Source organism: Opisthocomus hoazin, chromosome 4 (assembly GCF_030867145.1).
Source record: "Opisthocomus hoazin isolate bOpiHoa1 chromosome 4, bOpiHoa1.hap1, whole genome shotgun sequence".
NCBI classification, from domain to species: domain Eukaryota; kingdom Metazoa; phylum Chordata; class Aves; order Opisthocomiformes; family Opisthocomidae; genus Opisthocomus; species Opisthocomus hoazin.
This window is the reverse complement of record NC_134417.1, coordinates 17,887,099-17,914,438: the sequence shown is the minus strand read 5'-3', so window position 1 is coordinate 17,914,438 and position 27,340 is coordinate 17,887,099. Positions and strand designations below refer to the sequence as shown.

General features: G+C 57.6%; 2 protein-coding genes and 2 non-coding genes across 4 annotated transcripts; 3 read left to right on the top strand and 1 right to left on the bottom strand.

The window, feature by feature from the left end:
* The first annotated feature begins 225 nt into the window (after positions 1-225).
* NCL (nucleolin) lies at positions 226-7,994 on the top strand. Its single transcript, XM_075418159.1, has 15 exons — positions 226-356; positions 1,031-1,138; positions 1,700-1,991; positions 2,323-2,466; positions 2,919-3,095; positions 3,312-3,395; positions 3,651-3,786; positions 4,154-4,290; positions 4,774-4,900; positions 5,121-5,254; positions 5,626-5,761; positions 5,859-6,010; positions 6,536-6,662; positions 7,113-7,330; positions 7,514-7,994. Exons 1-15 carry the CDS (start codon positions 339-341, stop codon positions 7,591-7,593), a joined length of 2,070 nt encoding a protein of 689 aa, XP_075274274.1. The 5' UTR covers positions 226-338; the 3' UTR covers positions 7,594-7,994.
* LOC142361269 (small nucleolar RNA SNORD82) lies at positions 3,486-3,555 on the top strand. The gene has a single exon (XR_012763864.1). It is a non-coding gene; the product is annotated as a small nucleolar RNA SNORD82 (small nucleolar RNA).
* LOC142361270 (small nucleolar RNA SNORD20) lies at positions 6,148-6,224 on the top strand. The gene has a single exon (XR_012763865.1). It is a non-coding gene; the product is annotated as a small nucleolar RNA SNORD20 (small nucleolar RNA).
* A 2,027-nt stretch (positions 7,995-10,021) lies between the features above and the next one.
* Positions 10,022-17,912, bottom strand: B3GNT7 (UDP-GlcNAc:betaGal beta-1,3-N-acetylglucosaminyltransferase 7). The gene is made up of 2 exons (XM_075418158.1): positions 17,837-17,912; positions 10,022-13,519 (listed from the first exon to the last, which is right to left on the bottom strand). Exons 1-2 carry the CDS (start codon positions 17,845-17,847, stop codon positions 12,316-12,318), a joined length of 1,215 nt encoding a protein of 404 aa, XP_075274273.1. The 5' UTR covers positions 17,848-17,912; the 3' UTR covers positions 10,022-12,315.
* Between the last annotated feature and the right edge of the window lie 9,428 nt (positions 17,913-27,340).

Below are 27,340 nucleotides of genomic sequence, written 5' to 3'. Positions count from 1 at the left end.
AACGCGCTTTCCCGTTGGCTGATCGCAAAGCGCCGGAGATTGGCAGAGGGGCTCGAGGGGCGGGGCAGGCGATTGGCCGGGCGGCTCGGCGGGCGCGGCGATTGGCCGAGGCGGGGGCGGAGGGGGCGTGGCGCGGCGGAGGGCTAGGCAAGCGAGCGGAAGGGGCCTGCGCTCGCTCTTTCGTTTCAGTCCCCGGTGTGGGTCGCCAGCGCCTCGCGCCGCTCCCGCCAGCCGCCCGGGGCCCGCTCCCGCGCTCGCCGCCGCCCCGCCGGACGCGCCCGCCCCTCTCCCGAGGCAGCTCGGCCGCCGCCCCTGCGCCGCCAGGCACCGCCGCCATCATGGTGAAGATCGCCAAGGTGAGGGCGCCGGGCGGGGCCGCGCTCGGGCGCCGGGCGGGAAGCGAGCGGCCGCCGCGATGGCGGGGCGGGCGGATGGCGATGGGGGAGGGGGAACGGGGGGGGGGAGTCGGGCCGCTGTCCCCCTCGGGCCGCGCGGCGGTTTCCAGGCCTCTCCTCCCTCACCGTGAAGATGGCGGCGAGGGGAGGGGCCGCGCGCTCGGTGGGGACGGTCTCGCGCTCCGTCCCGTCCCGCGCTCCTCCATGTTGTCGTGCGCCGGGGCCCGGCCGCGAGAAGGGGAGCGTGGGGGGTTGGGGGGGGGGGGGGGGGGTAGTGAGGGGGGGCACCTCGGCTCGCGCCGCGTGCGAGCGCGCGCAGCCCTGGGAGGGGGCGGGGCTGCGCCGCCGCGCGGCCACGTGGTGCGCCGGGGAGGGCGAGCACGTGGGAGCGCGGGGCGCCCCGGGATGGGCCCGTCGGGGGGGGGGGGGGGGGAGAGGAGGGGGGGCGGCCGAGCTCCCCCGCCCCGGGCCTCGCGCCCCTGCTCCATTCCTCGCCGCGGGTGCGCGCGGGACGGCCACGTGGTCGGGCCAATTGTCCGGCGGGGCGCGCGCGGGCGGGTGCCCGGGGCGGGAGCGCGCCGCTCCGTACCGCGCGGGACCCGGCCGCCGCCTGACGGCTCCCTGTCTCCTTTCAGACTCCCAGGAACCAGGTCAAACAGAAGAAAATGGCTCCTCCGCCCAAAAAGGTGGAGGAGAGCGAGGAAGAGGAGTCCTCTGAGATGGAGGAGAGCAGCGGAGAGGAGGTGACGGGGGGGGGGGGGGGCGGCCGGGGGAGCGCGGCAGAAGCGTCGGGAGGGTCGGGGGCGCGGCAGGGTCTGTTGTTAACTGCGGGTAAGGGCTAGGCTGGGTTTCGTGGGAGGAAAGCACCGTGAGGACAACTAGCCTGACGGCTACGTCGGTGCTCCCAGGCTGCGGGAGGGCGGCTGGGGTCTGAAAGCTGTTCCTAGTACTGGTGAGCAACTGGGTGGTTAGTTACTCCCCTGGAGCATCACCAGTAAGTGACTTAACCACGCACAAATAATACGCAAGGCTGAAAATTTCAAGGCACGAACACTGCGAGGGAGAGCACTGGTCTTGCTGCAGGATCAGGGAATTTGGAGGTGCTGTAATGTCCCATAAGCGTCAATTAAAAGCATGGAAAAGCTGAGTTTGAGCTTTATTAATTCATCAGGACAGGCAGTTAAGGTCATTCAACAGGAGTCTGCCAGAAGGATACGCTTTAGATTACTGTATATTTGTCTGACATTGAAGTAAGAGTAGTTTAAAGGGCCGGCATAAGAGTCTTACATTATTGTGTGTTTCAGATGATCCCTCAGAAGAAACAACAAAAAGTAGCAGTTACACCAGCCAAGAAGGCTGCTGCTACCCCTGCAAAGAAGGCCGCTACTCCTGCAAAAAAGGCAGTTACTCCTGCCAAGAAGGCTGTGGCTACTCCAGCTAAAAAGGCTGTTGCTCCGTCACCGAAAAAGGCTGCTGTCCTAGCCAAAGGAGCGAAAAATGGAAAGAATGCCAAGAAGGAAGAGAGCGAGGAGGAAGATGAAGATGATGAGGAAGACGATGACGAGGAGGAGGAGGATGAGGACAATGATGATTCTGGTAAGCTACTTCTGAAATATGTGCTCATCCTTGTATAAGTTGGCTGAAGCTGGTCCAGTCAAGTCTGTGAATTTGAGTACCTTTGGAACTGGAAGTTTAGTATGATTTAATGCTTGCAAGAGGGGGGTTCAGTCATGGAAAGGTGGGGAATCAGTGAAGTCTGGAGGAGAACGTGGGCTACAGCTGCATTACGTGCAGCATGTGAAGCATCTTCTAGTTTCCTAATTTTTCTTACCTGAACTTTGCCAAAACCTTGTAGAAAACAAGTACTTTACTGGTAAAGTTTGAAGGCTGAGTGGTTGGGTAAGCACTTGCTGTACCGTTGTTGCAGAGGAGGAAGAGGAACCAGCAATGCCTGTGAAGCCTGCAGCCAAAAAGCCTGCAGCCGTACCAGCCAAAAAGCCTCCAGTTGTGCCAGCAAAGCAGGAATCCGAGGAGGAGGAGGAGGAGGAGGATGACGAGGAAGAAGATGATGGTATGTGGGATTTAGGAAAACTTTCACTTTAAAAAAAATAAAAGAGAAAGTTAAACTAATAAACACTTTGGGAGGAGGGAGGGGGGTACCTTAATGATTCGTGGGATTGATGCAGAGTGAATGTGTGTCTCCATTTGGTGCCCAGGCGATTTTTAGCTGGCTACTAGTGTCCATCAGATGTGGCAGGGTGCGTGTTCCTTTCGCTATTGCTAGTAAACCTTCTTTGTACTCTGGGGCAACAGGTATTGGTTTTTAATGCAGTAAAGCTTGACGGAGAGGCAGCTTCTGTAAACACTATAAATATATTAAGCTTCTTTCCTGAGAAGATACAAACGTAATATGGCATGAAAAACACTTCTTTCACAAAAGAATTTTACGTCAAGATTTTTTATTAGTCTCAGAAGGGGCTTAACCTTGAATATGTCTGAGAGCTTGTGCTCAACTCATTTCAGAGTCTGAAGATGAAGTCATGGACACAACCCCCGCTCAAGTGAAGAAACCTACTCCAGCAAAGGCAGCACCGGTGAAAGCCAAGGCAGACTCTGAAGATGAGGAAGATGATGAGGATGAGGATGAGGATGAAGAGGAGGAGGATGAAGAGGACGCGGAGGAGGAAAGTGAGGATGAAAGTGAGTTTAAATGTTTTTTGAGACCATAACTCCAGTAACAGGAAAGAGCCTGAGCAAAATTTTTGTCCTATCATGGTCTGTTGGGCTGTGGAACAGTTGCTGTAGTGACAAGAGAAGGTCTTGTGTATGGCTGGTGTAAAGATTAATGCTCCTGTGTTGATCCAGTATAGGAAAAGTGGTACTGCTATTTTCAGTGTTGTTGTTCTCTTATTGCAGAACCTGTCAAGGAGGCACCTGGAAAGAGGAAGAAAGAAATGGCCAATAAAAGTGCCCCAGAGGCCAAGAAAAAGAAAACAGACGGTAGGTGGTGTGGGATCATCAAATGATGCTTGTTTGATGGACTATTACATGGAACTGTGAAGCGACAGGATGCCGAGTGGGGTTTTTTCCAGCACAAATGATGATTACAGGGGACTTAATACTGAAGCGTGATGTCACTTTTGAGCAGCAACTGATGTGCTAAAGCTGTCTGGAGTCTGGCTTCCAGTGATTTTTAACTGCCTTAAAAGAAACCAAATCAAAAAACACCCAACTTGATTATCTTTTCATTTAAAGGGCCCACTTCAACTTTCTCTGTCTTTGTGGGAAATTTGGTCGCCACCAAGGATTATGAAGAACTGAAGACTGGCATCAGAGAATTCTTTCAGAAGAAGAATGTCGAAGTTTTAGATGTCAGAATTGGTGCTTCCAAGTGAGTTATCAGTAGAATTTTGCTGCTTATTTCTTTTAATTGGCAGTAATTTTTTTCAGAGAGGTAGAACTGTGCTGATGCTGGGATGGTTGCTTGATAGTGTATGGAAGTTGGAAGAGGCATGGTACCAATAAGGGTATGATGCTTGCCTGGCTCGTAGCTTTTTCAGACAGTATCTCCCTAAAGGGGGAGCTGCTGCTTCTGTACAGAGCTGTTCTCTACTGTTGTTTTGCTTATGTGGGCCAGTTAGCATCTGTTTTATTGACTCTGGCTTTGACCAGTGGGGACCTCTTTGGATCTGAGTTTCTTTGTGTTTTCTGCTGTTAGAGATAGATCAGTGTAAATAGTGAGGTCACTCTTCTTTCAGGCGTTTTGGCTACGTGGACTTTTCATCCGCCGAAGATCTGGATAAAGCTCTCCAAATGAATGGAAAGAAGTTAATGGGTTTGGAAGTCAAACTGGAAAAAGCAAAGAACAAGGAGACAATGAAAGAAAATAAGAAAGGTACAGCCTGTAACTGAATACCTGTGCATGTCAAAGAAAAGTTGTCATAATTGGGCCTTAGAGCAGGCTCGCAGTGTTACTGATGGCCACTGTTTTGCGCTTCTAAGGCAGATCTTCCTGCTTTGGGCTCAAATCATAATCAGTTTCTCAAATGCCAATGTGGATATGCAAATTTAGACTGGGATATCTGGAAATGTGGTCCCAAGAAGTGGTGCGTACAGGGAGAGGGGCCTGAGGAGGAAGTGTGGCTCTTTCTGATGCTTTAGGACCTGTTTTTCTGAACTCGATGCCCTTAAGGGAGGTACAATGGTGGCCCAATTAACATTCATAATAGTTGCTTTTTCAGCTTCTGAAAATGTGAATGCTTATTGTCGTTTATTTTCTGCTGGATGACCTTGCTCTGATTGTTGCTGAACTGACAGTGTAGATAGTAAGGGATTTTTAGCTGGTAATGTGAAAATAACTTTTTTTTTTTCTTTGCAGAGAGAGATGCTAGAACACTCTTTCTGAAGAATCTGCCCTACCGCTTAACTGAAGATGAAATCAGAGAGGTGTTTGACAATGCACTAGAAATCCGAATAGTAATGAACAAGGAGGGGAACAGCAAAGGGTATGTAGCTGAGAGGACTGTTGGATGCTTGCTGTTCCTCAGACTCTTGGCCTATGTTGATAAGCTCGTGTTCTTAAGTTACCTTAAGGAACCTGGCGCATTAGGTGTACTGAAAATGCTAATTTTTGAAGCATTTTTCTCCCGCATCGTTTCTCCCCCATTCATTAATTTAGTTGTTCCTGGAGGAAAGCATTTGCTTATGTTCTTTTCTGTGCTGTAGGATGGCCTATGTGGAATTTAAAACAGAAGCTGAGGCAAACAAAGCTCTGGAGGAGAAGCAGGGCACAGAGATTGATGGTCGTGCCATTGTCATTGACTTCACTGGTGAGAAGAGCCATCAAGAACATCAGAAAGGTACTTTTCCAGACCAATAACATCCAGGCAAATGACATTTAGGATTTAATTCTACTTTTTTCAGAAGTTTGCTAGGGATAGAGCAACTTTTGAAGCACTGCAGGAAAACTGTAAGACATCAGGAAGGGACCTTGTGCCTGGCTTTTCTGCTCTGCATCCTATGCTTTTCATGTCCTTACTGCATGTTTCAGATAAGAGGGGGGGGACAACTAATCTAGGTGACCAAAACAGTGTTGCATTTGGCCTTGCGCCTCACATTGAGGTGAGGAGGGGCAACAACTACCTTCACCCCAGAGAGGATATTGTGACTAGAGGAAGAGTGCGCTGTCCTTCTCCAAACTTGCACTTAGAGCACTGAATTTTCTCCATAGGAGGTGGAGAGAGGGAGTCAAAGACCCTAATTGTCAACAACCTCTCGTACGCTGCTTCAGAAGAGACTCTCCAAGAACTGTTTAAGAAAGCTTCTTCCATCAAGATGCCACAGAACAACCAGGGCAGGCCTAAAGGGTAGGTTGTGTCTGGCTCCTGAGTTGGCATGGTGAACAACTTGCCTCCTTGGATCCCTCGTGCTCCCAGGCTGACTGAAGTCTTCCTCTCCAAATAGGTATGCATTTGTAGAATTTCCCACGACTGAGGATGCCAAAGAGGCATTGAATTCCTGTAACAACACAGAGATTGAAGGCAGATCAATCAGACTGGAATTCAGTTCACCGGCATGGCAGAAAGGGAGCATGAATGCAAGAGGAGGATTTAATCGTAAGTGTTCCATATTTGATCGTTTGATCTTGAGACAGCTGTAGCAGGAGTTGTACCATTCATGCAGACTTAAGGCTGCTTTAAAAAAAAAAAATCATGCCTGTGGAGTGAAAGACTTGCATTGTAAGCAAGTGTGCTGGATATGATGACTGATTATCTGAAATGCTGATGAAACTATTGCCGAAGTCCTCTAGATAGTCAAGTGCTGATCCAGCAGCATCTGTCCAGTTAGTAGCCGTGTTGATCGGATGCAAACATCTGTTTTATTTGGGGAAAAAAAAAGGGGGGGGGGGAAGTATTTTGACAGTTTCAGGTTGGCTGGTGGAGATCCTTTGATATTGGGTTCTACCTGCAGTCCAGAAAGAGTTTTCAAGGCTTTAAGTGCCTGAGCTGTTACTTCAAAACAAGCCCCTTAGGCCTGTGGGCTGTTCTAGGGGCCAGTAATGCAAGCTGGGTGTAATGTTAAGAAGCCGATGGTTGCCTTGCTCAGGCTTAGTGATCTCTGAATGTGTTCTCTTTCCTTAGAACAAAGCAAAACGTTGTTTGTCAGAGGCCTTTCTGAGGACACCACAGAGGAGACGCTAAGAGAATCATTTGAAGGCTCTGTAAGTGCTAGAATAGTCACAGACAGAGACACTGGATCATCTAAAGGGTACGTTAAACATCACCTGGGGCTAGCTCAGTTGTTAGAAATAGCCTCGCTTCCATTGATGTGTGCAGCACAGGGTGTTTCTATTGCTCGTGTGGGCGACTCTTCAAAGCTAGTAAAACGCGTGGAACCGGAGAACAAGCTTGCAGCGTCGGGTCTGTTGGTAGAGGGCAGCACATGCTCACTTCTCAATGAGCTCCTTGCTGCCCACAACTCCGTGGCAGCCTATGGATTCGCACGAGAAGAACATTAACGGTTCGGTAGTGGCAGACTCACAACGGGGCTCCCATCGATTGTGATAGCCACTGCTGTTCGACAGTAACACCGACTGGTCCTGCGGGGGTGGCTGCAGAAGGGTGGGCGGTTGTTTGCAGAGGGGTTGCTGTCAAGTCCCCGCAGGCGGTGCTGCAGCTCTGCGGAGTCTGACCATCTGTCTCTTGACCCGCTCCCTAGGTTTGGGTTCGTGGACTTCAGCTCCCCAGAAGATGCCAAAGCAGCTAAAGAAGCCATGGAGGACGGAGAGATAGATGGAAACAAAGTGATCCTTGATTTTGCGAAGCCAAAGGGTGAATTTCAACGTGGTGGTGGATTTGGTGGTCGTGGCGGCAGAGGAGGAGGCCGAGGAGGAAGAGGTGGATTTGGTGGCAGAGGTGGTGGCAGAGGATTTGGAGGTGAGGAGAGACAAATGCTGCTGTTCTAAGGGCATGTTCAAAAGTTAATCCCGAGTTGTTCTTGGGATTATGTATGGAGCTGCCACAGAGTGCTTGATGTGAATTGGGAGGGGTTTTGGAAGGGCAGTGGTATCTGTGCGGGGACACCTGTAACTCTGCTTCCTGACCTGCTTTTCTTTCTAGGTAGAGGAGGTGGCTTCCGAGGAGGTAGAGGAGGAGGTGGAGATCACAAGCCGCAAGGGAAGAAGATAAAGTTTGAATAAAATTTCCCCTTTCCTTTCCCTTCTCCTGCTCTCTGAGACTATCTGAAAGGACTCCGGGGGTTTTTATTCTCCTTTTGTCTTGGCGGAGCCTTCGGAGGACATTCCAAGATGCGAAGCAGTGCTGTGAGCCACTTGGAAGATACAATTTTCATTTCAAGGAAGAGAGAGCAAGCCATTTTGACTGCTTGCTGATTCAAACGAACTTTTTAAAAAATGGGCGATAGATGTGGGAATTTACTCCTTGTCTGTGAGTTGTCTTGAATTTATAATGTTTTACCCATGTACAAAAATATTTTTTTTTTCCTATAAACTTCTGTAGCATTTTTGCTGTAAAAATGCAGAATGTTTTATCATTTGTGCTTCAGCACCCTGTCTTGGACAGATTAAAGGACCGAAACTGGTTTGTGTTACTTCCATGCCGCTAAATGAAGCAGGGCTGTGAGAAAGTGTCTTGAGCCTTCTCTTTCTTATGGTCATTAAGGTCCCAGGCAGCAGCTCCTGTCCCGCTTCTGCTCCAGTGTATGTCACCTCCCAGCGATGTACGTGTGCTGGTGGGAAGGAGTGAGGGAGAGGAGCACGATGGCGGAGGTACAGCCATACTTTTTTGCACTGAAGGTAACATGATGTTTTCAAACAAAGGAGTAAATCACATCTTGTATGTACAAGTCCTGTAGCTCGGTCACACTCATACAGGCATTGCCTCCTGCGCTCCGTTCCAGACCGTCTCCTCTTGATGTGTCCCTAAGCATGAAGTAAATCTGTTGAAATGGGGGGTTGGGAGCAGTGCCTGTCTGCTGCCTTGACCCAGCACTTGCTCTCTGCTCTTCCTCGGGCTGGGTTGAGGGCAAGTGCAGCGCTGCTCCGGAGTGGCTGTGGTGTGTGGGTGCACAAAACAGGGACCACAGACCCTCACGTGGGTGTCACCCCAACCCTCCCTGGGTGCTGCTGCCACTGTCCTGCTGAAGGTCCTCTCCCAGCCCACCCTCCTGCGGGCTTTGCTTCCCCACTGCTGGGCCATGACCCTAGGGCTCAGCCCGGGCTTGCAGACTGTAGCAGCGCTGGGACCTTTCTCCTTGCAGCCTCTCAAAGGCCGACGTGGTCATCTCCGCCTCTGGGTTCCCAACCGGTGGCCCCTGGAGGAGAGAAAAGCGGTTCCCTAGGGACACGTTTTATGTAAAACTAGCGGGGAGTGGTTGCTTTTGGCTTGAGGGCGTTGCTGCCGCCGGAGGCCCTCGGAGGGGCTGGTGTGTCTCGCCCCCCCCGGCCCTCGAGCCGAGGTCCCTCTCCTCAGCCCCGCGCACGGCAGCCATTTTGGAGCCGCCGCCCGGGCCCCGCCGGCAAATGGTCGGAGGGCGGCGGCGAGCGCAGGCCGCCAGGGGGCAGCACGGCGCCGCCTCTGCGGGGCCGCTCCCGCCGCCGGGCGAGGGGGGGCGGGCGAGGGGTGGCCTCCTGCCGCCGCCAGCCCCCGCGCTGCCCCGCGGCCGCGCTTTCCCACCGGGACGCGGCCCCCGCTCCCGCCGCGGGGCGCTGGGCCCCGGCCCGAGCGTTCTCTCGCACCGCGGTGCCCTCCCGCAGCGGGAGGAGGCGGCCCCGCGCCACACCGGAGAGGAAAGGGGCGGGAGCGACCGCCAGGGCGTCCCCTCCGCCTTGGCCTTTTGTCCCCACCCGGGAAGCTGTTGGTGCCGCGAGAAGCTGGCCCCGAAGCTTGGCCTGCCCGGGCCAGCGTGGGCTGCTCACCGTTGCTGGCCTCTCTGCCCCCCATCACCGTGCCGAGCCGGGTGCCAGCCCCAGACACCCGAGTCCCCAGAGCCCGGAGGAGACCCAGGGGCTCATCGTGGCTTTCCTCCTCCTCACCCCACCCAGGTCGGAGCCTGGTGCGGGTCTGTCCCTGTGGCCATGGCTTACTCTGCGCTGGGCTCGCTGGTGACCCATGGCGGGTATGGCCAGCGGCTGTGGGACGCGGTGGTGGTGCTGTGGTTGGGGGGAACAAGGCCCTGCCATGGAGAGGGCGATGGCGGCAGCGAGGGGTGAGCTCCTGCAGTGCAAAGAGACGGCGTGGGACAAAACCACCGAGCGTCCAGAGCTGCCGAAGCGGCTTTCCCACGGAGGGTGAGGTGAGGAGCTCCTCGCTGCAGGGCCCCAGGGCGATCTGAACCTTAGCTGGGTTGAAACGAAACTGGAGGAGTGAGTGGAAGAGGGAAAACACCCACTGGCCCTCGTTAAACACCACGCCAGGCTCCACAAGGAAGCCATGCCAAGCCGGAGCGGGGCAGCCACAGCTCCCAAACGCCCGCTCCAAGCAGCGGTTTTGCCGCTGTCCCCCAGGTTCCACTCCCAACCAGCCAGGAGAAACCCGTCAGCAACACCACCAGGTGAGGGCTTGGGGTTGTTGTGTTGTTTTTCTTTTTCTTCTCTTTCTTCTTTAAACCTTTATTTAGAAACTAGAATATTCACCCAATCTACAAGGTTTCTCTGTACAGGTCCCGCCAGGTGAAGAGCAACACTGAGAGATTTCTGCATGCAGCCCTGGCTCGCCAGACGCATTGCTTCGGAGAGCGAGAGCTGTCCCTGCGTGCAGCATAAATACACAGCCCAATGTGCTGCCCCTGACATGAATTACAGAGGTGTCGATTTGGAAAGCATTTCTGAACTCGCTCCCGTTGGAAGGAGGGAGGGACGGGAAAGCAAAGGAGTGTTGTGTGCTGCCTAAGGGCACTGAAAATGCCCTCGGGGCTTTGCCCTGCGCTGCCGGTGCTTGCCCCAGGGACACAGTGTCGCTGGGTGCATTGAAAATCACATTTCACAGTATCGCCGCCAGCCCTGGTACCAGTGGCTGAGCCCTGGACAGCAACGGGCTCTTTCTCTTCCTCCTCTTCAAATTTGCAGCTCGTCTGAGCAGAGGAGGAGCATTTGCCGAGAAGTGGTGTGGCTTGGCAGGAGGGTGCCTTTTTTTGGCTGGTTTATGCCCATTTTTTTTTGTTTTCTAACCTGGGGAACATGCAGACTGGGAGTAAATGAAACGGGCCTGTTTCCAAAACACGTTAAGAAAAGGAAATAAAAAAAAAAAAAAGGCACTGCACAGGGGGACCTTTGAGGTAGTCAAAATTTTTTCCTTTCCATGTCTGGCACCAGAGAGGGAGAGAGAGCGCGAGCGAGCGCACACGTGCCTGTGTTTGGCTGTGCGTCGTCAGGGCCGTGCCTGCAGCAGGGACATCTGGGCGTGCAAGCCCTGCGCACAGGGACAGCTGCGTGCGCCTGGGAGCTGGCACGCCAGTGCCCGTGCATGCGTGTGGCTTTGCACATGCCTGTGGCTTTGCACCCAGTGGCTGGAGAGTGTCCGTGGCCGTGTGTCTCTGTGTTGGGGGCTTCCATCACGGCAGCTGGCTCGGGGCTCCCCTCCACAGCTCCACTGGACCTTTCAGCCCAAAGTAAAAGGGCCATGTCTCGTGATACCACTCCCTGTCATGCTCCTTGGCCTCATCCTGTAGAATAAAAACTGCAGCAACCCTGAGAGGAGCAGACATGGTACGAAACACCACCTTCACCTCGTCCCTTTGGACCCTGCTCCACGTGCCAGGGTGAGACTGATGCTCTCCAACTTGCCCCGGAGCACTCTGCTTGCCGCAAAACCAGGGCTGACCCCAAAGCGGTCAGGCACGGGGGTCCTTGGGGGTCGTCACCCGCCTCTGAGGCAAGCCCACCATGGCAGCCCTGCTGCAAGGAGAGGGTCTCCCTGCAGCAAGCCCCCAGAAGCTCTGCACCGGAGCCAGGGTCCCAGGTGTGTTCAACCCCTGCGCCACTCCCGCTGGGCCAACCAAGCTTCGCTGCTGCTTCCTTGGCCATGGGCAAGGGCAGCCCTCCTCGTCCCTTCCTTTTCCTGCCAGGAGGAACAAATCCCTGAGGAATTTCAGCTGGGTGCATTCCTCCGAGTGCACGCACAGTGAGGCCAGGAGAGGGGCTGGGGAGGCAAGCATAGCCCGGGCTGGCGCTGGGAGCAGCCATCGTCCGGGATCCTCTTACCAGGGACAAAGTCCTCGATCCCCCAGCTGAAACCCAGCAACCCTGATGGGGTCTCAGGGCTGGCAAGGCCCGGCCTCGGAGGAGGGCCCCTTTCCCCAGCTGCATAGTGGGGATATAGAAAGGACTTTGGCAGGGGTGAACCCAATGGGCACAGACTCAATGTCATTAAAACCTTGCATGGAGATTTGAGATAACAAATAAAATCCCCTTGACTTCTGAGTTGTGGCAGGCTCACACACTTGTAAACTGCCCAGCTCCCTCAGAACAGCTTCCCTGGCTAGTCAAACCTTGAACATCTCCAAAAAATGCCTGTGCCACATCCCTCCCTGCCTCCCTCCACCCTGCTGTCATCATGCTCCGGTGGGAGTGGTACCTAATGCAGAGCATAAACCCCTCTGCGCGCTCTCTCGCTCTCTCTCTCTTAATTTTGTGCTAGATTTGTTGGGTTTTTTGTTGGTTTTTTTTTTCTTTCTCTTCTTTTTCAGCAACCCCCAACCCAGCTGGAGATAAGTGAACCACATTACAGTACAGGAACAAACACTATTGCAAACCCTGCCCGCGAGTGCAGTGTCTCTGCCCTCCTCGCCCCGAAGGGAGATGCCTCCGAAGGACTTGTGTGACACCAGCAGAGGCTCACCCCATCCCAGGGCAGGGATCCAGTTGCCCCAGCCCCTCCAGTTCCAGCTCTCCAGAGAGGCTGAGCTAAAGGACGTTGAGTTTTCTCGAGCACGTCAAGTTACTATGGACCAAGTCCCACATTTGGAGCAACTCTGGAGGCAGCAGTTTATGAACCACCAACATACTCCGGAAAAAACACGGCTCCTTGTTCATCTTGCTGTTCTTGTTCTTCACAATGCCAAAAGTTTTGAAGCCCTCGTGCCCAACAGGTGATACTTTAAGGACCTCCAAGCACATCCCTAGGAAGACATCGTCGATGGGGTAAAGCTCCAGCGTCTCCGAGGTCTTGTGCAGCCTCTTGGCCAGGGGACCATCCATGATGAAGCCCCCACCTCCTGCATAGGGTGGGTAGTTGCTTTTGTTGTAGAGGGCGCTGGGGATGTAGTACTTGTTCTCCTTCTTCCTGATCGGCTTGGCCTTGTAGAGGACATCCCCCACAAAGAGGTCCTCTCCCTCCTTCTTGTCCTCCAGGAACTCCAGGATGTTGCTGGGACTCACAAACACGTCATCGTCACCTTTGAAGATGAAGTGGACGTTGTCACAGTAGATGTTCAGCCACTTCAGGAAATGGACCTCTTTGAGGGTGAGGTTGAAGAAGCTGTCCAGGAAATCCCACTGCAGGATGTCTCCATAGATGTGGTTCTCATAATCCAGCAGTTTCTGGTAGTTGGCTCTCTCCTCCTCCTTGGAGGCCGTGCCCAGCAAGAATAGCGTCCTGATCCTTTTGCCGTCCACCTCCTTCTCCTGGCCCCAGGTCCTCCGTATGGCCTCCCGACGGTCATGCTGCGTGATGATAGACTTGACCACAATGAGCAGGTAGACATCCCCACTGCATTTCTCGGGGTGGTTGATCAGCATAGGGAAGTAGCGGCAGTGCCGATAGAGCAGGAACTGCTGGAAATTGGGCTCCAGCCCTTTGAACCAGTCCACCTTGCTGAAGTTCTGGTTGGCCGAGCAGTTGGTAGTGGTGACATCCCAGGATTTCGCTTGCTTTGCCGTCATGCTCTCCTCCTCCTTCGAAGGAGCTTTCTCCTTCTTGCTTTTCCAGAAAGTGCTGGTCATGGAGAAGGCATTGTCTCTCTTCTGTGTTTTCAGGGACTCCGGAGGGGACAGCTCTTTCTGCTGCTGGCCCTGCATGAACTGGCTGGGGGCCATTCCCCGTTGCAGCACCGTCATCGTGATCACCAGCAAGAAGGAGAGGCAAACCGTTTTGTAGATGGTCTTCTTCCTAAAGGGACGAGATGGGGGGTTAAGGAGAAGAAACTGCAGGCTGCGAAAGGCTTGTCTGCAAAAGCACCTCCTGGAGCGGCCATGGGATGCTCGTAATCTGTGTCACATCACCTTTTGACGGGCAGCAGCCTTATGGGAAGAGCTGTGGGACACCTCCACGCATGCTCTTCCCACCTCCACCCTGCTTGTGGGGCAGCTCGGGGGCCACACTCAGCCGCAGGGACAGGCACAAGGCAGGTGGCACGTGGCTGCGGTGTCATCTGGTAACCCTGGGTCTGTGCAAAGAGCTGGAAAGGGTCCATGGGAAAGAAGAAAATGAGTCCAGAGAGAGAGAGATGAAGTCAGGATGAGAGCTTCAGCAAAGCAGCCATTTCGGAAGAAAGTCCCAGGGAAAACCCCTGTTTCAGCCATCTGAAAACTGCAGTTTAGGACAAGAGCAGCAGGGAATTATCTTTTCCACGGAAGCGTTGGCCCCAAAGCACAGATGTACTGGCCGTGGCCCGAGACTGGCATCACAGGTTACACAGCACAGCAAGTGGAGCCGGGAGAACCACAGGCGTCCATAGGAAACGGGCATCACCATTTCATTTCAAAATGGTAGTTCGGGACGAAAAAAAAAATAATGGCCATTTGAGACAAACTTCAAGGTTCAGTGGGGAAAAGATCCCTAACGGTGCCTCTGCCTTGGGACCCAGCATTTCTGGGGGCACTGCTGGGCGTTTTGGCCAGCTCTCAGGACCCGTCACTTTGCTGTGCGCTGGTGAGGACAAGGACGGCGGATGCACCGCTGGGGATTTGCACCACTGCGGCTCCCGAGTTTGGGAGAGGATTTCCCAGCCTGCAGCGAACCAGCTGCCTGCATGTCCAGGGTGTGCGGGGGACTGGGGGAACTGGGGGTGGTGGATCAAACCCAGCCCCTTGTGGGGCCATCCCACCCCCAGCTGCTGACCCATCGCCTGGGGGAGCTGCTGACTCACATCCAAACCCCAGAGCTCACCGGGGGCTTGCGAGGGAGCCTCCTGTGGTCCCTGGGACAGCGGGCAGGCTGCACCCAGAGATTACTGGTGCACCAAACCGCCCACACAATTAAAAGGGGGGGAGTTTCTCGCCCTGCTGCCACGGAGGAGAGGAACTGCCTGCTCTGCCCGTCTGTTGCCCCCGAGTGCCCAGCTCCCCCCCACAGCTGGCACATCTGCACCAGTTTCCTCCTGCCGCAGTCCTGCTTGCTCCAGCTGCCTCAGGCCATCTCCCCGTGCCAATGAGTGCCAGGGCACCAGGTCGGCAGTGGGACTCCACGTGCCCACCGAGGTCCCGATGGCTTCCCGAGGGCAGCCGTGTATGCTCCCACATGGAGGGGACACGCTCAGCAGCCCCTGGAGCCCACTTCCCTGCCGGTGGGTGAAAGGGACCTCAGCTGGGCAGCCGAAGGAGATGGATGTGGCACCGGTCCCACGGCTCCCCTGCACCTGTCCTCTTGGTGACAGACGCATGTCCCAGCCCAGGTGCCACCCATCAGGGACAGCCCTCAGCCTCCCACTCCCTGTTAGTGCCAGAAAAGATCCAAGATCATCTCTACCAGGCAGATGGCACCTTCACTCTGAGACAGTCCAGAGAAGCAGCTCGGGGCCGAAATCTGACCCATTTAACCCAAGTAATTTCCAAGTAGCCAAAAAAACAACAAAAAAGCCTTGAAACTCTCCTGGCCCTGGGGCCCAGATTGTGATCGGCGCTGCTGGGAAGCTGCTGGGGATTTGGGGCACAGGCTGCACTGCAGCACCTGTTGGTGGGACCCCCTGAAGCCCCTCGGGCTCCCCAGGACAGGGGACAGCCTTGCTCCTGGGGACTCCGGCCACCCTGAAACGCAGGAGCCCCGGACAGGAACTGGGGGAACCAGGCGCTTTTGGGACCTCCTGTCCCCGGCTTCACCCTCAAGTACAAAGAACTTTTCAGCCCCGCATTTACGTGGGAAAACTGTGATCGCTACCCGTGGACTGTGAGAGCGAGTGTGGAAATAAGTAATTACTGGTAAATGGATAGATATTCCCTATTGGTTTTATATGTGGCCACTCATCTGCGACTGATGAGGGAGCAGTTCTGATTACATCTCACCATTCCCTTAACCCTCTCCAGCCGTGGTCACACAGCTCTGAGGCTGTTCTTAGAAACGCTGTGGTCTGATACAGTGGCAACTTTAACCCCTGCACAGCCAAGGAAAGTTTAAACCCCTCCATTAATATGCAGCACTGCAGCAGAAAGAACACCAGTGTAACAACCCCCGTTGCACCAACCCCACCCTGACACCTCAGCCCCATCCCATCCCACCAACCCCATCCCATCCCCACCACCCCGAGGACAGCACGTGATGAAACACCCAGCCTGGAGGAGGATGGCCAGAGGTTCTCCAGAAAACACGGGCAAGGAATTACTGATAGAATTTTTTGAAAATTTGCATAGGTAGGGTTGTGGCTAACTGGCACAGATGGGTCCCACCATGGCAGGCTCTGCCTGCGATAGCTAGGAGCCACCTGGAGCCGCTCACCCCGTTACCCTCCTTGGGTCCCTGCTTTTTACTTCAGCCCAGGCAGAGACACTGCCCTGGGGGTGAGGGGACAGCTCTGTCCTTTAGTACGAGGTGGGGGTGTTGGGTGGCCCAGGTACATCTCGGTATGTCCGTGAGGTGTTGCACAGCAGCGCAGAAACTTACTCCTCCTTCCTCGGCGGACACCGTTTCTCCGCTCTCACTGGTCCAACGTGCAATTTTTGGTTTGTTACAAAAAACTCTTTGGGCTTTTTCCTATGGGTCTGACTCTGCAAATCACGGGGGCACCGCCCGGTCCATCAGGAGCCGGGAGCCCCGTGGCCGGCTTCTGCCCGGCAGAAATCCCTGTCCTGGCGCTGGCAGGAAAGCAACGGGGCCTGGGGGTCCCTGAGCCACAACCACAGCCGATTCCCACATCAAACCAAGGATTTGGGGGGGCAAAAGAATGACAATCATGTGCGGGTCTTTTCTGATCAGAGGTCGTCCTGCTCTGTGGTCTCCTCAGTGGGGAATTACTTTAGTGGGGAGAAAACAGGTCCTGCTCTCTGGAGACCCCGAGAATCAGCACTGTGCAGGAGGCGAGGGCGTGGGAGGTGCAGAGAAACCTCTCTGCTGAGCCTTGCTGTGGGGCACAACCGCCAGCCTGTCCCTGGCAGCGACCCGGGAGCCTGGGGCACCCAGCGCTGCGGGGCTGGGGACGGCAGCGACCCGTGCCCTGTGCCCCGTCCCGGCTGGGCTCCCACCGGCTGCCACCGAGAGAGCTTCGAAAGGGTCCCAAGCCGCTCCCTCCGCTTTCCTTTTTGCCACCAGGAAAAGCTCAAAAGCCTCCCTGTGAGACGGCCGCGGTGGCGGCGGCTGTGCCCTGGGTGGTTAAATATAAACCCCCAAATTAGAGGTGGGCAGCAGCGTCCCTTTCGGGTGGCCGCGCTGTGAGGCCAGCGAGGCCCCAGGGGCCGGGGGCCCTCCATCCCCGGTCCCCGGAGAGGCACGGAGCCGCTTCTGATGTGCATGAAAACCTCTTCGATCGGCCAGGGCTATCTATTTATTGGGATTTTTCTGGCCCCTCAGTGAGACCCAGTCACTGAGCTGGTGGCACCACCAGGACAGAGCCCTTTCTGCTGGCAGCGCCCAGGGCTTGGGAGAGGGGGGTTCTCCTCCAGGAGCAGCGGCTGGGCAGAAAGCACCCGAAAGCAGCCCGCGTCGGCTGGGTGCGAGCAGGGCCCCAGCTCACGGCGGCTGTCCCCAGTCCCGGGGCGTCCGGCAGCGCGTCCCCTTCTCAGAAGAAGACGTCTGGTTTAACGGCGAGGCGGTAAGAACGCAAGGGCTGGGGAAAGGGCAGGGGGTGGGTGTCCCCCCCGTTTGCCCCCCCCCCCCGGGGCAGGTCTGGCTGTCCCCCACGGCCCCGCCACGCCAGCCAGCCCTGCGCAGGGCCGGGGAGCGGACACCCCGGGCGGCCCTCCCCGGGGTGCCCCGGCCCGGGCGTGCCGGGGGAGGACCCCGCCCGGGGGGGTCTCTGGAGAGCCGGGGCGGGGGGGGGGCTCGCTCCCGCGACGGGGACAGGCGGACAGCGGGTAGACGCCGTCTTCCCCTTCCCCATCCGCAGCCCCCCCACCAGCCCCCCCAGGCATCCCTCGGGGGGGACCCCCGGGAAGCGACCCGGCGGGGTGGGGACCTCCGGGCAGGGCGCGGTGCCGGGCGGCGGGAGGGCAGCGGGCATCGGGGCTCAGGCGGGGCTGGGGGGGCTTGGGGGGTCCCCACTCCGCGGCAGGCACTCACCACTGGAACATGCTGGGAGCGGGACTGGGCGGCCGGTCCGCTGCTGGCCGGGGCTGCCCGCGGTCCGGGCGCTTCTCTCTGCGCTCTTCCTCTTCCTCCTCCTCCTCTCCCCCCCCCCCCCCCACTTTTTCCCTTTTCCCTCCCCTCGCTCTCCGAGGTGGAGCCAAGAGGGGTGGCAGAGCAGGTAGGTTAACCCGTGCCCTGCCCCTCCGTGCCCCCCAGCCGCACCGGCAGGCAGAGGGCGGGGAGGCGGGGTTTTAAGGGTGACCCCCCCTGCTCCCCCCCCGGGGACCCTCCCCGCTGCCGGCGGGACACCCACCAGGGGCTGGGAGATGGGGTGGGGGCCTCTCTGGGGTGCATTGGCTCTGCCCAGTCGCTGTTCGCGGCAAAGCATCCCAGTTGTGGGAAGGGGATCCCAGCGCCCACCAGGAGCGGGACTTTGGGCAGCTGGGCTCTGAGCTCTGGCAAAGGAATGTGCGTCTTTCCTGCCCCCCCCCCGCCCCGAACACAGGCAGGTCACTTCGGGATGAAGCCTGAGAGGGAGCTGGGGCCCAACGCCGGTTTGTCATGGGGACAGTGAGATCCCAGCTTTGCCTCCATGCACAGCGTGGTTTGGGATCTCCGGAGCAGCGGAGCCACACCTCTCCTGCAGCCCACACCTTAGCCGGGACCCCTGCTTCTCCCGGGACCCACACCTCAGGCTCCGCACCTCGTCGGGGACCGACACGCTGCCCGGGACTCCCACCTCACCAGGCACCCATGCTCTGTCCAGGACCCACACATCTCCTGGGACCCATACCTCGCCTGGGGGTGCAGGGACTCGAGGGGAAGGGTTACTGCAGCAGGAAGGTGCCTGGTCGGCATGCCAGGACCTGTCTCGTGGGTCAAATTTCCACCAGCACCCCAGGCAGGCAAGGTGTCCTTCCAAACTTCCTTCAGCCCTTGTTCAGAGCAGGGTTTCGAAGCAGCCATACCAGCATGGGGCATCCCATTGCCTATTGAGAAGCAGATTTAAGACCTTCCTTTCCTCTTAAATGTAGCATTCCAGCTGAGGGTCTTCTTCAGCCATGAAAATCAGCCCCTATATTTTCTGATGTTCCCCTTTTTGCCATCTTCTCATCCTCACCAGTCGCTTATATCAATCACAAAGCCAGGCTGGTAAGGCTGCAGCAAATCCTTTGGGATAGTTCCTTTCCTGCCCAGCAGAGATATCCTAGTCCCTTTCCCCGCAGCCCCTCTGCCTTTTGCACCAGTGCTGCAGGTCAGGGTCTCTCACAACTCGCCGCACGCACTGCGCTTGTCATGGGAAAGACTCTTCTGTTCTGAGGCCGGACACGTGGTGGGACCCACACAGCCTCTGCTACTCAAACGGCTTTTGGCCCTGCTCCAAGAAACTCCCCAGCTCAGTTTGGGGAGGAAAACTGCATTGCTTTCTCCGGAGCCACTTCTGGCTCCTTATCGCAGCTTATCGCTTTCCCACCACAGCAGCTCAGCAGATGCCCTGCAGCTCCACGTCCTGCGGGCTGTGAAAGCTCCACAGGAAACATTGCCCGAGCAGGGTGTGCCAGCTCTACAGCACCCCACAACCTTATTACCACCAAAAGTCCCTGCGCACCTTCCCTGATTCCTTTTTGGTCTGTTCCCACTGCCCACAGGAAAGTCTGAAGCTACTGAGCTCATGGCCCCAAGAAAATCACAGCCATGAGAGGCATAGAGAGAGGGTGTCAGGGGTACCTTGGAGATCCATACTGAGCATCAGCTTGACTGGAGCGGGATGTGAGCTGGACTCATGCCATCCCTGTAGCACAGGGCTGGTGAGTGCACGCCAGCCCCTGGCTGGGGAGTCACCCCACTCTGCACAGAGGGGCTCAGGGTGGAGGGGCATTCCACTGGGCACCGCCGCTCCTTCACAAACAGGCCCTAAGGGATGCAAACAGCAAAGCCCCGAAAGCGCAGCCACCGTCTCCTCCTTGCAGTGTGCCCTGCGACCACGATGGGCACAGGGCCAGCAGCATCCCTGCCATGGGGAGCCAGAGTAAAACCCAAAACACAGCCCTGGAGCGGCTGCTGCCGCTAGAGGGGATGCCCAGATGCTGTGGGCGTGCAGCACATTCTCTGCATCCCCCACCACCAGCGTGTCCAGCCGGAGGGCCCAGGGCTGGCCATGGTGTAGCGTGCCCGAGGGCCATGCTGCTCCGGCATGGAAGCTGCTCTGCCGCAGGGCGAGGAAGCTCCCGGCAGCCTGCGGCAGGGAGCTCTGCCAGCCACACTCCCAGGCTCCCGCCTCTCCAACAGCCGCTTCTGTGCAGGAAAGCGGCAGGGCCGCGAGCGTGGGGACTTCCCGGATGCTCCCGTGCTGCTGCGCAGGGTTTCGGCTCAGATAAGCCCCTCTGCGCAGGCAGAGCCCGCTCCCGCCTGCCCAGTGCGGGAGAGATGCACGGCCGGCTGCGCGGGAGCGGAGCTGGGGCGGGATCGCTGTGCAAAGCTCTGCTTCTGGTGATCATTGAAGACCCAGTGTCGGGTCTGGGGCTGCTGGTGACAGAGACAAGCACTGTCCTCGGCACCCCTGGCACTGCCAGCGCCTGTTTCAAGGCTGAGTCTTACGACGAAGCAGCATTTTTTACACTTGTTTCATCATCACGTAGAAAAGTTTAGGACAAACCCAAGTTTGTCACACTCTCCAGATTCACCCTGGGAAAGCAGAAAGGCAGCACGAAGGCTAAAACCAAACCAAAAGTGGTTTTTTTTAAGAAGTCTTCCTCCACAGACCCTCTCCTTCCCTCTTTCCAGCGCCCAGCAAGAACAGGTTTTACCTGAGCAGCCACAAACCCTTCACTGAGAGAGAAACCTGAAAAAGTGAAACCAGAATTTTTTTTCTTTGCCCAAAACTGGAGCCGAGGGCAGCATCCCTTCGCCACGAGCAGACCCAGGCACCAGCAGATCCCTGCCACTGCTGCCTGCCCGTCTGCAGCAAAGCGGCTGGGTCCGTCGCCCTGCCCCTCCTTCGCTGCAGCACCCTTGTTTCTTAGGTCCAAGGATTTAGACTGAAGCTGGGAGGTACCGAGTGCCTGTTTAGCACCGCTGGCAGAGCTGTGGGTGGCTGGAGATGGGCTCTTGGGTGGCGGGTGCTGCTCAGGCATCGGATAGTGGAGCTCCTTCATCTTGCGCAACACCGGTGATATTTTGAGGCATGCTGAGCCGCTGGGGTCCCGTGCGACACCCCAGTCACGGCCAGGGTGACATCGGCTTCCTCCCAGCGGCAGCCACCTCCGTGGCCGCTGGCTCCCGGGACTCATTTGGAGACGGCTTGGTACCAGTGCCACATGCTCGCCTCCCAGCTGAGCATCCCTCCTGGTGTCACCGCTGGGGACAGGGCCAAGCAACCCGTGGGGACATGGGGTTTGGAGCTGGTATCTAATGGGGCTATGGGGCGTCATTTGGGCAAAGGCAAAGGGCAAGGACTGGGCTGGTGTCAAAGTGGCTCATTTAGATGTTCCCAAAGCAAACCGCAATGCTTATTTTATTTCAAGAAGCCTCTTCTCATTTCAAAGAGGACCTGAATTAAAACATCTTGTATAAAAAAATAAAGTACAAAGAAAGAAGTGAGCTTTTTTTGTGAAGTTTGTGTAATCCCAGAAGACTGGCTTGTGGCAGGGTGACCCAGCCAAGGTTTTCCCACTGACTGTTTGGTTTTGTTTCACTGGGAAAAGCCGCCCTGGTTTCTTTGCTACGGGTTTTTTTTGTGTAGTTTTCTGATTTCTTTCCATTCCAGCAAATTATACGTACACAGAAAAAAGTCTCATCTCTTTGCCTGGCGACTCTCACACCTCCCGACCACTTGTGCCAGCGCCGCGGTCCCCAGGCTTGGTTTCCCCCACCAGCCAAGGTCCCATCGCCCCATGACCTGTGGGGACACCCAACCCAGCCCTCTCCTCCTCAAACCTCTGTCCGCCTGCAGCGGGACCAAGGGCTCCGCCTGACCGGAGAACAGCAGCACGGCCTGGTCACACATTTAGGTTTTTCTTCGTTAAACGACTCACCTGCAATGCACCCCGGGGCACGGAGAGAGGCCGAGGCAGCAGCATCCCGCTGAGGTCTCTATTTGCTTAGCTGAGGCAGACTCTCACCACCACGTCAGAACTTTGCACGCACGCGGGGACAAACATCCTGGATGCGACAGGACAGGGAATGTGCACATTCTTTTGCCAAGCACCCTGGGCTGTGTCAGCAGGTAGAGAGTAGCCCCGGGAAGCTCGCCCATCATGCTGCTCCCACGCAGGATGCTGGGGGCTGTGACCAAGGACCGGCGCTGCCTCTGTCACAGCCCTTGCTCCGAGAAAGCCCCCCGGGGCAGGTAGGATTAATTATTACCCTGGTTTATTGCTGAGTGAACACCACCAGCTTGTAAGCTGGAGCAGACGTCATGTACCGGCTCCCTGACGTGGGAAGCCAGGAAGGACAGCCACCCCCCCAGAGAGCTGCCCCGCTCGCCGATTGCTAACAGGGCCATAAACCAGACCCTGCGCGCGGGTGGGTTATTTTACAGTTAATTTACACATTAACCCCAGGGCCCTGCGGCCGTTTTCCTCCCAGCCCCACTGCCAGAGCAGGGCTGCGCTGGCTCCCGGGCGGAGGCGGGAGGAGGTTTTCTGCCTTCCCAAAGCCAGACTCTTCCTCCCACTCCACCGGCTGTGGCAGCTCACGCCGGAGGCTGCCGAAACACCTCGAGCCACAGCCGAAAGCAAAGCCCGCTGCCCTGCCGGGAATCAAACCCACTGGGATTTGCATGATTTCTTCCAAAAACAGGGGAGGAGGGGAAGTTGCTTCGCAGGGCGATGGCCGGGCCAGATACCCCTGCTCGGGGGTCTCCAAGCCTTTTCCAGCCCCAGCCTGCCTCTGGGACACCCCATGAGAGCATGGGGCTCAGGGAGGACACACGGACCCCACAGCCACAGTGCTGGGGACTAGGAGGATGGGCTGAGACTCGAGGGGCTCGGGGAGAGGCAGGGGACAGGGTGCTGGTACGGTGTCGGTGGAAGCGATGCTGTTGCAGCTGTGTCCCCAGGTGGGACAGGAGCTGGGTCTGGCAGGGAAGCGCTGCCCCAGCCTTTGTGCCAGCAGCCGCAGGAGCAGGGCAGGGGGGAGCGCTCAGCAAGCCCGGGGGAGCAAAGCCCCGGGGACAGATCAACCCAAGGGTCTGCCTGCCCCTTCCTCAGTTTCCCCAGCGAAAAGGCCCCCCTCCAGCTGCCTGGCAGGGATGCTGCCTCTTCTCCCCACGGGATTTGCCCCCCTGGGACACCTGGGTCTCCTGGGGAGCCCGGTGTGGCTGTGCTGTTGCTTTAAATCATCAGCTGGATCCAGCTGTGACTGCGAGTAACCCTCACCGCAGCCTTGCCCAGGCCTTTTATGCATTTTCCAGCGGTTCCAGAGGCGCTTGGCGGCAGCGCGCAGGGGAAATCGGACTCAGGCTGGCGAGCAGGGAAGGGAGGGAAGAGGGAAAACATTTCCCTTCCCAAAGGAGCAGGGGGAGCCCAGCGCTGCGGCTCCAGCAGCGGGCATGGGAGGAGCAGACGGCTTGTGGGGCTGCCAGAGGCGCTGGCTTGTCTCTCCCAGCCCAGCGTGCCCCTGCGAGAAGCACTTACCCCAGCTTCCCTCCGTCCCCCCACCTCTGCTCGCTGAATTCAGCCACACACGGAGAGCCCCAAGGTCTGGGTTTGTCCTATGAAGCCGTGGCAGGACGGCATCCAGGCACTCAAGAAAACAAGCCCATGAGGATGGAGAAATTCTAGAGGGATGGGAACACCGGGTTGAGAAGGGAGACGCATTTGTGCTGCCCAGACCTAGAATGGAGGGGGGAGGATGCTGGTGGACTTGGCTCCGGGAGGTGAACAGAAGGGAAGGACCTGTCCTGCTGCTGGAGGGGACCGCTCGCACCCCAGATCCTCCCAAAGAGCAATGGTGGAGGAGAGGGAACCAGGAGGGAGAGGTTCCCAGGTTGGAGGGTTGGGAAAGCAACGTCACACCAGCACTGAAGCCGGCAGCACTGCCCACAGAGCAGCTCCTGCCCGCTGCGGGGACCACGGACCCGTCCCACTCGGCCTTGCTGCCCTGACCTTCCTGCGACGCTGGCCACGGGCACAGGCTGGAGGCCAAGCCCAGGGCTGGGCATCAGCCCAGGGAAGCCGCTCTCCCGGCTCCCGCCCGGGAAGGGCTGGGCTCGGGGGGCCGGCACGCTGCGCTCGTCGCCCGGGGAAGCCCTGCTGCCTGCGGGGCTGGCACAGGCCCAGCGGCCACGAGCCGCCGCGTTTTCTGCCGGGCAGGAGAGCGCGTGCGACGTCGCTCGTGAGTCAGATGGAAAGGGCGGCTCCGCAGTCACCTGAGCCCGGCGGCTGCCTGCCGGCGGCCCCTCTCCAGCCCAAGTGGAAAAACATACAGCCCCGGCGTGGCGCTTGCCTGCCGAGACCCCGAGCTCCGGCCGAGCCCCCTCCCGGGCCAGCAGATGCAGAAACGCTCACGTTAGCCTTTTTTTGGCCAAGTCGGTTTAGGAGGGAGGCAGAGCGACTCAGACATCCCTGGCCCTGCTGCTCCGCTCACCGTTAATCATCGCTCCGCTGCTGCTCATCACCTGTGCCAAACGCGGGGCTCTGCTGCAGCCACTGGTGGGTCCATCTCCAGCGGGAGATGGAGAGAGGGAGAAAAAGGGCAGGCGGCTACGAATTTCCCCCCCTCACGGCTGGGGCTATTGGATTCAGGCCATGGCAAAGGTCGTTGCTCCTGCGTGCGCACAGAGGGAGGGCAGCACCCAGAACCCGCCCGGCGCAGGGGATGGCCCTTGCATGGTCATCGCTCCCCAGCCCAGCTCAGGGAGCTGGTGGGAGAGGTGGTGACACCAATTTGCTAGCCTGTGAGTATTTTAGCCATGTAAGAGCCTTCTGGAGAGGAGAAGAGAGCCGGCACACCCAGCTGCATTCTTGAGGTTTGGTTTCCATGGTGGGATGTTCACCCGACGGTGAAGTCATGCTGTGGGCTGAGATGGGCAGTGAGTTAATGCATGGATCCAGCTCCTTCCCCGATTCACAGCGGGTTGTGGCTACAGCCCTGCGCCCTCCGTCGGGCTGATGGTTCTGCCATGCTGTCGCGGCTCTGGCGTTTCCAGCATCTTGGTCCGGGGAGGCTCCAGACACCGCTGCTGGGCTGATCCCTGCCTCACCATGGGAAATTGGATGCTGCTGCAGGGTGGAGGGACAAACTGATGGCTCTGGTGGGTGTTTCCAGCCCATCTGTATCATCATGCCGTGCTCCTCATAATGCTTTACTTCCCCTTCATCCTACTACTGCCACTGGTGACAACAGGACAGAGAAGTACCACCCTAAGAGGTCACTCCTGTAGGGCCAAAGTCTTGAAGATCTGCCCAATGCTAGGCAGAGGTGGGGAAGGATGGAGAGCTGGGCAGTGTGGAAAGAGCAGGATGGAGAGCCCATCGGTCCTCGGGGCGAGGTGGCAGGGACACTCCCCGGCACCAGCAGCTCATGGTGCCAACACCAGACACGTAGCTGTGGAGCCCCAGGGATCAACAAAACAGATCTGTAGTGGAGGAACTGGCCCTGGCACAGCAGCCAGTAAGCTGATAAAGTTTTTCCCAGCCTCTGGAGTGGTTTTCTGCAGGTCTGGAGGCACAGGAATGTGGCTGGGCCATCAGTCGCCCTCCCCGTTTCCTTGGCTGGTGGGACCCAGACCTTCTGGGCTGTGGTTTTTCATGCTAGAGGGAAATGTCTTCGCATGATTTTTCAGCAATGATCAAGTCCTTTGCAGTTGAGTCAACTAAAACGCCATCAAAAACCATATCTGCATACGACGCCTCTCCTGATCAACACCACGGGAGCGCTTTCTGCACACACCCTCCCCACATCGGCCCCAGCCTCCTGCTGCCCCCAGCATCCGTGGCTTGGGGACAGAGGCAAGCCGGACCCCAAGGGGCCTCGCCTGTCCCCTTGCACACACGCTGATGTGTCACATGAGCACATGATGCCTCTGGAAAACAGCAAGACACAACTAACCCTCAGACTTGCCAGGGGGATCTCTCCCGGTGCCGGCAACCCCTCAAGAAGGGCAGTTTGCTCTTGAGATGAACCTACACCTTCCCACGCATGCTTGTGTTCAAGCTAAACCAGCAAACCCTCCCTGCTTCTCATCTCACATGGAGCCAGACACGGAGGTCCTAGCTGGGACGTCACCAAGAAGCCAGGCTCCCTTTTGGGGCCTTCACTGAGCCACCAGCAATGTCCCCTGCTCCAGGAGGGGACAAGCCACCTCCTGGGCCTGGCACAGCAGGTGACATCCCTGGGGACCAAGGAGATGATGCTGAGGACACGTCAGGGGCTGGCACAGCCCAGCAGCCACCTGGGTGTGCATTGGCCAGACTGGAAAGCGCGCGGCCAAACTGAGCCCAAGCTACAGCCAAAGAAAAGCAGTGGCTCCGGGGCTGTTTGCAGCAGCCGGGACGGAGCAGCAGCCCTGCAAGCCGGTGCTCGGGGCACCAACGGGTGACTCGAGGCAGCTCCCTCTCTTGAGGACACCTCGAAGCTCGCCGGGGCTCTCCCAGCCCTTCCCAGTTTGACACCCAGGGCCACGTGAAGGCGAAGCCACGTACCTGGAGGCAGACGGACCCAGCCTCCGCTGCCCCCTCCCCGCTCCCAGCCCTGGCCCTGCACACGCACCCGGGTGCGACGGGAGGGTCCCTCAAACCCCTCCGCCCCCGGCAACGCCGCCTCCTAGCCGCCCGCTTTCCTCGCGCCCTGCTGCTTCCACTCCACGCTAATGAGATCCGTTTCGCTGGCTTCTCCCGGGGCTCAGGGCCCCCCCGTAGCAGCCCGGGGCTGCTCCCCGCTGCCGGCTCCCCGCTGCACTCCAGCCTGGTTGACTCAAGCTCAGCACACACTGGGCCCTTTCAGCAGCCCTCGGCCCCGAACACTGCCCCAGTCTTCCCAGCGCCGGCGTGCCGAGCTCCCTCCCCGCACCCACTGCCGGCACCGGCTCCTGGCCAAGGGCAGACATCCGCGCGCTCGCGAAGAGAGCGGCTTTCACCGCCGAGATGCCAAAGCCCTTCCCGGTGCCATGGGGGCCAGGATGAGGCGCAAGCAAGCGGTCGATCGTCTGGGATGGACTCACAGCCCCGGGTCCCTTTGAGCAATGGCCAGCAGTCTAAAAAAAATAAATAGATGTATTTGAAAAGAAAAAAAAAAAAAAGGATCACAAGCTCCTAACAGGACCGTTCTTGGCTCCGAGAGACGAAACCTGCCAGGAGCCTTTTCCTCCCCTCTGCCTTCACCAAACTTTCTCTGACCAACAGCGGGGCTCTGTCTGCTGTGCAGGGACCAGGGCAGAGAAGGGGATCCTCTGTTCCCCGGCTCCCAGCTGGCGGCGGGGTGGGCACCGCTGTACAAACCCCCCCTTTGCCTGGAGACATTGCAAAATCCCTCATCAGAGGAGCCGCTGGAAAACCC